The following is a 9,710-nucleotide window of genomic DNA, read 5'->3' as shown; positions in this document are numbered from 1 at the left end:
TCACAAGGCTCATCGAGTCCAGCTGATAGAGCTGCTTTAAATTGTTTTAAATTGTGAACAAGAAAGCACTTAAACAAGACACCATTGCACCTTTAGCAGTCTGTAAATTTCTTTTGCATGACAAAAATTACATTCAACTGATGCTGAAATTACTAATTGACACAAATCAAATTGTAAGTGCATACAGCAGTGTATTTACAATTCTAATTTGACCATATTCTATACTACTTTTTAATCTTAGCACATATAAGGGTCACATCATATTCCTAAAAACCAGCCACGTGTGTAAAGATGCTCAAAGTATGAAGATGGTCTCAGCCTCAGTAGGCTGTCAAGACAGAGTCAGAGTTATTTGACATTTGACTCTTGAGTGTCCACTGATGGTCCATCGTGCTCAGATGCGCACACAATCCTGCCCTTGACCTTCTTGTTGGAGGAGATGATGAAGTAGGGGCTGAGAAAGGCATAGCAGGATGAGAAGAACACCCTCATGTCAGCCACCACTGGTGACACGTTTGACACTGTCAACATGTAGATCCAGATCACATTATCAATGCCAAAAAAGACCACATAGAGAACCACCAGGGTCACCACTGTTTTGGCTGCCTTGGTCTCTGCCCCGCCGCCCTGAGAGCGTCGAATTCCTCTCACCTGATGGTTGTGGCGGTGGAGAAGCAGAAGGATGTAACCGCTGGAGCCCACCATCAGGGCAACAAATACAAAATCCCTTCCAGAGACAGCCACTCCATTGATAACATACGACAGGCTGTCTCTGAAGTCCACATGACAGAAGCCGAGGTTGAGGGTAAAGGCAGGGACTGTGCCGTTACGTGGAGCCATGGAGAAGAAAGGGGCTGCGATGCAAATGGCCATGTTGAGGAACCACAGCCCTGCAAAGGTGGGGAGGACAAGGGAGGGAAGTGCAGGTTTCAACCTGGACAAGCGGGGCCCAGCAGGGGCGATGGTCACTGCCTGAAAAACACTGAGCATGCAGGTGATGCACACTGACAGAGCCCGGCCGATCCGGTAGGCGTAGATCACCACCTTACACCCGGGATCATTCAGAAGGTCCCTCAGCCCAAACACGCTCATGGTCTGAGGGACACAGCGGGTCAGTAGCAGCATCAGGTTGGCGAAGGCCAGGTGGCACAGGATCATGTCTACAGGAAGGAGCTTGGGTTCGGTGCAGATGATGTGGGCATATGCCAAAAGCACCACAGTGTTCCCCAAGATGCCCATACCTGTTTGCAAGAGGAAGGAGACCCCTTTGATGGTCACACACAGATCCATCACAGCCTGCACAAGTCAGACAGAGAATGAAATCTGTTATGAGTACACTACATGTCACATAAATCTTCGACAATAGTTGCATCAAATTACACACAACTTCATGAAATGTACCGATGTGTGAAAAAGACTCTCACCTGAATCTTTACTGTGGTCAGTAAAAGCCAGTTGTGAAATTGTTGTATAGCCTGTGTAACTGCAATTTATAATCCTCAAAAGCCTTCAAGTCTATTGGCCAATATTTCAGTGTTCAGCCCACAGTTTGGCAAATGAATCTAACAATCTAACTTTAACTCAGATGGTCTCAGAGGACATGAACCACAAAGGAAACAGTTACACTATCTTAATACAATAATGGCTCATATGGATGGGGTTAGATTTAAGTGTTGTAAAAATTGATTGTCATCTGAAAAATAATTGCTGCTTTTGGTGACATCAACAACACGAACATGAAGTGAATGAATAACTTCTGCGGTATTTTCCTGCACCTTACACCACTTTTCAGTTTCTATTAAAGGTTAAATTGATGAAATATTATAATGCTGTTTCCCTGCAGAGTTAAAAACACAATAAACCCACTCCTATGGGGACAAGCGTGTGGTTATTGTTGATGTAGAAGGACGCCATCAAGGGGCTTTTATATGCACAGCTGGGCTTACACTGTGCACTCCTTTCTTCATGACCAGGGATCGTGTTTAAAGACTCGGAGGGGCAAGACAATTAGCTAAGTAACAATGCATGTCGGCATTAATTGGGGGCACAGAGATAACCAGCCAAAATGAATCTATGTTGTCTCAACACTGGCAGAAGTTTAAGATGCACTCCAAGGTTTCCTAACAATGCATACTGTAAATGTGCCATGAAAAGTATCTTAATTTAAATTATGTGCTGGTCAGTTGCAAACTTTGTTAACTTGAGACGCAGTGGTTTACAAAGCTTCTTTCCTCAAGGGAGTGAGTGAGAATAAATCATCATTAGTTGTGTTCTTTTTCTGTGTGCTTATAACATGTTTACATGTTCAGAGAGCTAATTAAAACGGCAAGTTCAAGCATGTCTGTCTCAGGGGATTGCAGCATGTACTGTTTGCTGCTGTGCATGCTTAATGATAAACACTTTTCCCTCGATATGGGGATAATTTATTTTCTTTTTTGTTTATGACTGATGCAAATTGTTTTTATCCACTCTACTAATTCAGTTTTCTTTTAACACTGATTTAGTCAATTACAATAATATCCTTAGAGATGTTAAACAGGTAAATCAAAGCTGATTATTGTATAATTAGTATACTATACCATAGATGTTAGATGTTTCGTTCAATGAAATGTTTTGTTTTTGAGTGAATAAGGAAAATTAAATATCCATCCTTTTATCTTCTGCTGTTTACCACGAAAAAGAGCGTGGGAGCAACAGAACTGAAACACATTGTCAAAAGTTTGAATTAAGACTTTGCGCTTAATTCAAACTTAAAATATGATTATCTGAATCTCTGGGACAACTTATGATGTATTATCAAAAGATACAAACAAAATTATTTCTGTGTTTGGTCAAAAACACAAACAGAGCTAATAAATCATTTTTGTTTGTTTGTTTGTTTTTGGACACTATTTATCAGTTTAGTTGACTATGTGCAGTTTTCTTCTTTTTTTCCCCTATATACTGTATATAGTAAAGTATAAAGTATACTGTTATAGTAAATAGGCCAAAATCCATATTTACTATGTGAAGCAAAGAGTAGAGCAGCACAGCCTGCTTCTTCTGCACTAAATGTCACAATGACATGGTCAAGGTAAATAAAGGGCAAACATGCATATGGATGAACAGTTTAAATCAGAGAGGAGCTCAGATATCTATTAATATAAAATAAATGCTTTCAGTTATTCAGATTTGTTTAAGATCCAGGCCTGCGTGTGTTTTTGCAAGTATTCTTTGAGGGGATGAAAAGTTGTCAAATTAGAAAACAGTAAATTCATTGTTTACATATGATTTGCAGATTAAGTGCAAAACCAAACATCACTATCAGTACTCATGTTTTACTTTAATTCATGTGCAGAATTCAAATTTAATGAGGTTATTGCGAACATGAACAATAATCATGCTGTAGCATACTAAGAAAAATATCTTATACTTTCTGACGCATACATGTTTCAGCATGTTCTTTCCAGATATTAACAAAAGATTCATTTGCAATTCCTTGCTGTGGGACATGTACGTCATGTTACCTTCCCCCACTCATTTATCCTCTCAACACCCTTGTGGTTTAAGTTTAATTCCATTTTTAGAACTTTTTATGACACTGGATGAATTACACACTCATAAATCGGACACTGTGTCATCGTCGCCAAATGAAAAATGGGATGATGTATCAAGCAGACTGAGTGGAACGTCCTGCAGCTTTGACTTTGTTTCATCTTTCTCCACTGGGGGACACTGTGGTGTTGGTGTCTGACTTACAAACATAAGAAAGAGCCCTGTAGTAGCATCTTTTAAATGTGATTACACAAATGAAAAATACAAAAAAGAATGTAAATGATTGCATCTATATATCATTTCAGTAATTAGAAAACAAATTGATAGAATTGTCTCCGTTTGGGGAAATTTTTATCTTCTTTTTCGTAATAAACATGAGACTAGTGAATATTTTCAATTTTCTTTGTCTACTGATTAATTCCATGCATCCTGTAAATGAATACAAGCCTAGTCTCATCTGTGTCTCATGTCTGACTTTAGTGGGGGGACGGAATCAGTCAACTGAGCTGATCTCAAGTAATTGGAGGCCAAGGGAAGAGAAGTCAATGAACCATGCAAATCAAATCCAACAGCCGTTACCTGTTTGAAAGTATAAGGTCACAAACAACCTGACTACTTCAGGATGGGATCACAGAATGTCAGGCACAGAGTTCTCTTCTGACCTCTTCGCTCTTGATGCTTTCAGGTGGGAGCTTAACTTCCTACAAAGATATTTCTGATACCACTTTGAATAGTGTGTTTGACAACATCTCAGTAATGTGATTTATTCATTTGTTTTATACTTTCTTTCCTCTCTGCAGGAATGCTACCAGAGGAGTTTGTTCGTGGGATGCTTTATCTGTCGCTCACAATTGTGGGGGTTCCAGGTAACACCACTGTTATCATGGCGTTCCTCCTCTTGATCTACGAAGAGAAACGGCTCCTTGCAGCCGATGCCATCATCCTGCACCTGGCTTGCACTAACCTGCTGGTGGTGGTTGTACGCTGTCTGCTGGAGTCCCTGGCCTCGTTCCATCTGTCCAACGTCTTTGGAGACGCAGGTTGTAAAGCAGTGATATTCATCTACAGAACCTCCCGTGCCCTGTCAATCTGGCTCACCTTCCTCCTGAGTGCTTATCAGTGTCTGAGCATTGCCCCTCCTGGATCACGATGGGCCACTGCCCGTGCCATAGTAGCTCAATATTTGGTCTTTGTATTCCTTTTCCTCTGGGTCCTCAATGCTACTGTGAGCCAAGCTGCCATATTTTTCACTGTCAGCACCAAGAATGGGTCTAGCCTAACAACAAATGCAGTTAATGTTCAGTTTTGCCTCGTGAACTTCCCTTCAAAACTATCCAAAGATATCAATGGGGCAGCACAAGTGGGTAGAGATGTGGTGCCCATGTCCCTAATGACACTTGCCAGCCTGATAATCCTCTTCCTCCTCTACAAGCACAGCCAGCAGGTGAAAGGGCTCCGGAGTGTTCGTGGGACTGGTGGAGGAAGTGGTGGGGCAGAGCAGCGAGCTGCTAAAGTTGTAGTTGTGCTTGTAACAATGTACGTGATCCTCTATGGGGTGGATAATGGGCTTTGGGTGTACACTCTCACTGTGAGGAAGACAATGAGTTCCTCACTGATCTCTGACCTGCGTGTATTCTTCTCTTCACTGTATGCAGCACTAAGCCCTCTGGTTATTATTGTATCAAACAGGAAGGTGAATAGCAGGCTAAAGTGTGCAGCACAGGAGAAGCCTGTCCTGGAGAAAACTAGGCATCCTTCTACTCCGTGAAGCCTGCTGGGATGGTTGATTGCTCACAGGGCTGCTGGTGAAGCTAAGATTGAGCTAATACTGATTTTTTTTAAATGTCTGGGTCATACATGGGTCATTCTGTCACTGAAATATACTGGGTAAATGACCTTTTGTGACTCGATCTGCACTGACTTTTCTTTCCTCTTTAGAGGTTCTGAATTTATATTTATGTGTCCTTTTCTTACATGAGACTTTTCAGATATATTCTTATGTTGTAACTGATGAAAGTTGGTATGTTATGTCACTGCCTGCAGTCCCACCCCTGTTTCTCAATCTCTGCTGCTCTAGCACCACGTTGTTTTGTTATTTATTGTGTTCCTTCAATCTTAAGTGGGTGGAAAAATTATAGTCCGATAATTTAGTTCACTGTAGCTGTCAAATGACTTCCAGCTGCCCATTTAGTTATAATTAAGGCTTTGAATAGAGTCTGGGAAATGTCCCATACTAATGAGGCAGGTTAATTGTCCCACTGAGAATCTGTTAAAAACCTAATGGGAAAACCGTATTCTCTAGAGCAAAGAGATGTAAAAACATGTTCATTAGTCATTGAGGAATTTCTAAAAATAATGGTGACAATGTCTGAGTTCAGCAGGTGCAGTTGTGAGATGAGTATACACAGAAGTGCACCTTGGCACAAGCGCTGAAGAGTTTGCTGTGTTGTGAATTTAGGAGTCATTATGTAATTGCCATGACGTAAAGGATCAAGGGTAGAGAGACAGGGCGAGGACATAACAACCTCTGTGAGTGACAGTCAAAAAGACATAAAGTGGGGCTGCAAGAACTCCTTGATCTTGCAATAACTCTTAAGCGCAATCAAAGTAGTGGTGTTTGGCTGTTGCTGCACTGCAGGTAAGGAGAAGGAGGAGAAGGAGAAGTCCTTTTTCTGTGCTTGTGCAGAACGATTGCATTTACCATCAAGGTGATACCAAAAAACATTAAAGGTCACATGTTTAATCACTTTTAATAAAAAAAAAGAAAAAGTTGCAATCCTTAAAACCCTTCACCTTTTTTCTTTTTAAAGCTCTCTCACGATGACAAATCCCATGTGTCCTACTCTTCAAACCACTGAAATCTGATTTGCACTTTATACAGACTCCGGTGGAATGAAGGATAGAATACATGGATGGTTTCAAAAGAGTGGAAACTGCGCTGCGGCCTTTGATGAGGAATCAGTAGGAATGTAAACACCGACGTCTCCCATCAATGCTTTTAGTGAAGTCATTTTTTTCCTTTCCTGTAAAGAGAGGCGACAGATTTGTTAACAGAAACAAACACAAAAGACAGGATCGTGTACGTTCAAGTGTTTTTTCTGTGTGGGAAGGGTGTGCCAGGGAGGCCTCACCCTGGCACAAGACAGGACCTGTTTTCCTTCTGGAGTCTTTTGAGCCCGATGAGTGCAGGGTGCTGTTAAACATGTAGAGACCAAACCCACACAAATATAAACATCTATTAGAGTCCCACTTTCTTCATTACATGTTATTCCCATCTAAGACTTAACACTAGGTGTAAAAGTAAATTTGTTGATTAACATTCAATTTCTAACTTCCAACATTGAATAATTGGTGAGCAATCCAGAAAAATACAAAAAGGAAGGAAAGTTACTCAGTACAAACCTGTCCAAATTCAACACAAGAAAAAGCTCTTGAGTCGTCCAGAGTGGTCGGTTAAATAAAATCACAAAATCCCGGATCAGACGATCCAGTCAAGACTTCTGCTGTGCCTGATGCGAGTCTGTTTACCTGCAGCAGGTACAAGCATTTTTGTCCCTGTATCCGCCAATGGCAAAGCAGCAGCAGGGTTAAACCTCCCCCTTTTCTGCCTTGGAGCGGTCCACACCCTGATGCAGAATCAAAACCATCTCCTCCCCCACAGAAATCTTCCCGAATTACTCAAACATCCGAAAAATCACGACAACTACAACTTACAACGGACAGGAATAAACAGTGGCGACAAGCACAATCAAAAGTTTTCACTATGATAAATCAAACCAGCAACCTGTTTATCTATACATATAGTGGCATTACATTTTGTTTAGTGGACAACACAAACAGCTCTGGCAATTTGAGTGTAAAAAGAGAAACTGCCCACTTTAGAGCTAATCTCTGTGGTTAAATTGATCAGTAATAAACATATCCTGAAGTACTAAATGTTATGAAAATGAGAGATAAACTGTAATGAGCCCTTTTTAAGTTTACTGACACTGTCTCTGCTGTTCCATCTGCTGGATGTCTCTTTAGGCGTGTCGTTATTCTCCGTCTGAGTGAAGCTACAGATGGAGAATGCTCAACAAAAACTGTACTTTTGGGTAAATCAACACATGTGTTTAGAATATTTGTGATTAAAAAGCTTCCTGTAAAATAAAAAATAATAAGAATAAAAAAATCACACTTTAGAAGTGGAACTTGGCACACTCATGGATCAAATAAAGAAGAATAACTGAATTGTATCACAGCAATGTGCTCCAAACTTGATTGGAAAACATTTTTTTGTTCTATATTTTACACACTTAAGAGTTGGATGTGTGTGACCCATTTTCTTACATTCACCCAGTTCAACTGCTTCCCTCAGACTGAGAGGACACATGATCATGTTTCAACTTGCCTGGAATGCTACACTGCACCTAAGCAAGGAGGTCTATACTCAAAATGACGAGAGGAAAATTTACAGCGGTTAGGAAAAAGTTAGGCTTGTTCTGCTTCTTCAAACGCACTGATACGTCCTACTACTGATTCATTCAGATCACCACTCTATTAGTAGAACCGATTTGATTTTTGTCCTAAGGTTTAGGGGTTCAATAGTTCACCTTTTAATTGTTGACTGATTTTTGAAGTATCAACAACACATTCAAGTCCTTGTGCAAAGTTCAGAAATTAACTTATTTTAACACAAAGAGGAGGGAGGAACAGGTAGCCTGGCTCTTTTGAAAAATAAATATCAACTCCTTAACAGATTTACTCCAATGTTAAACTTTAAAAAATCGTTTAACTTATTTAATCCGAATAACCTCAAGATAAAAATGTTTATACAAAGTCAATCAAAAGCTGAATTTTCATGTTAGCATGAGCAGTGAAACTACTAGAGTGCCACAAGACTATCTGTATAATCTATGACAGGGTTCCTATGCAGTAGATCATGTCTGTTTCCAGCACAGCAGCAAGGAGACAGACCAAACAGAAGACTGGATGGGGGTGGGGTGATGGTGGCTCACAGGCCTGAGGGGGAGCAGCCTGCTGGAGCCCCACCACTCTCAGGTAAGATATGCATCACTGTGCCAAGACTTGATGCACATATCCAACAGCTTATCAAACTGTAGGAAAAAGAAGAAGAAGAAGCAGAGAAGAAGGAGTGGAAAAAAAAGATGGATTGCTGACTGGAGGAAAATAAAACTCTATACATAAATATAGATATACAGTCATATGAATTTCTAAGGAATAACTGATTATTAATGGACTTTTACCCGAAAGATGGGGGAGACAGCTTGCAGTTTGGATTTGCAGAAATGAAAGCTGAAACCTGCCCTGACATGAACTGAGGCATCACATTAGCACTCTCTCAGAACATAGCACATAATCTGTTCCTCAGGGGTGAATTAGTATTGTTTCATATTTATACAGGTAGTTTCACTGCGATGAAGGTTCATTTTGAAAGTGAAAGAGAGAAATACATGTACTGTATATCAGGCAGACACAGACCTCGCTGACAAGTCAGTTTGTAGAGATTCGTACTTTGATGAACTAATCCCGATTCCCTGGGGGACACCGAACCATGCTGAATGCTATGTGAAAGCACAAAACCAAGCAGCCAGGTTTAAATCAATTTAAATCATTGTAATTAAAAGGCGGTGGACCCAGTGGGTGCTCAAACTGAGGTTTGAAAGCTGGAAAAAAGTGAAACCATACCAGCATTTCTTTATTGTGAATGTAATGCTGAACCAAATGTAAAATACCACAGTCACACACACATGCACACACACAGAAACTCTGATATGCAAGGTCTTTTTAATACGAACAATGGACATCCCATGTCTCTAAAAACAGGAATTACCTGCCCCCAAAATAGGTTCCAATTTAGATTTATGTGTAGACTTTTGTGTAAAACCTTTCAGACCCTTATTCACGATGAACCACAAGACATGCATAATATTTACAAGGAAGTTAGGTGACGACCCAAATCGTACAGCTAAAGTCATCAAGTGGCGTCCTCGGCCTTAAAAAGGAACACACATTCCTGAAGCAGATGGTTTGGTCCCCACAAAGCCCTGACATCGACATCATGGAGTCACGGAGTCTGGGATTACACGAAGAGACAGGGAGACATGTGGAGAGCCCACAATGCAACAACAAAACTCATTAACACAACAACATTTCAGAGAATACAAAAGCAAAAC

General features: G+C 40.6%; 2 protein-coding genes across 2 annotated transcripts; one reads left to right on the top strand and one right to left on the bottom strand.

The window, feature by feature from the left end:
* Positions 1 to 288: 288 nt before the first annotated feature.
* ora1 (olfactory receptor class A related 1) lies at positions 289 to 1,290 on the bottom strand. Its single transcript, XM_075462244.1, has one exon. It carries the CDS (start codon positions 1,288 to 1,290, stop codon positions 349 to 351), a length of 942 nt encoding a protein of 313 aa, XP_075318359.1. The 3' UTR covers positions 289 to 348.
* Positions 1,291 to 4,336: 3,046 nt separating this feature from the next.
* ora2 (olfactory receptor class A related 2) lies at positions 4,337 to 5,302 on the top strand. Its single transcript, XM_075460695.1, has one exon. The coding sequence runs from the start codon at positions 4,337 to 4,339 to the stop codon at positions 5,300 to 5,302; it is 966 nt and encodes a 321-aa protein (XP_075316810.1).
* Positions 5,303 to 9,710: the final 4,408 nt, after the last annotated feature.

This window comes from Odontesthes bonariensis, chromosome 3 (assembly GCF_027942865.1).
Source record: "Odontesthes bonariensis isolate fOdoBon6 chromosome 3, fOdoBon6.hap1, whole genome shotgun sequence".
In the NCBI taxonomy this organism is placed as follows: Eukaryota; Metazoa; Chordata; class Actinopteri; order Atheriniformes; family Atherinopsidae; genus Odontesthes; species Odontesthes bonariensis.
The sequence above is the reverse complement of the archived record's forward strand: the minus strand, read 5'-3'. Positions and strand labels throughout refer to the sequence as shown.

What these genes read in the sequence shown, in the direction of transcription:
- ora1 (XM_075462244.1), bottom strand. Translation starts at nt 1,290, where the DNA reads ATGGATCTGTGTGTGACCATCAAAGGGGTCTCCTTCCTCTTGCAAACA.
- ora2 (XM_075460695.1), top strand. Translation starts at nt 4,337, where the DNA reads ATGCTACCAGAGGAGTTTGTTCGTGGGATGCTTTATCTGTCGCTCACA.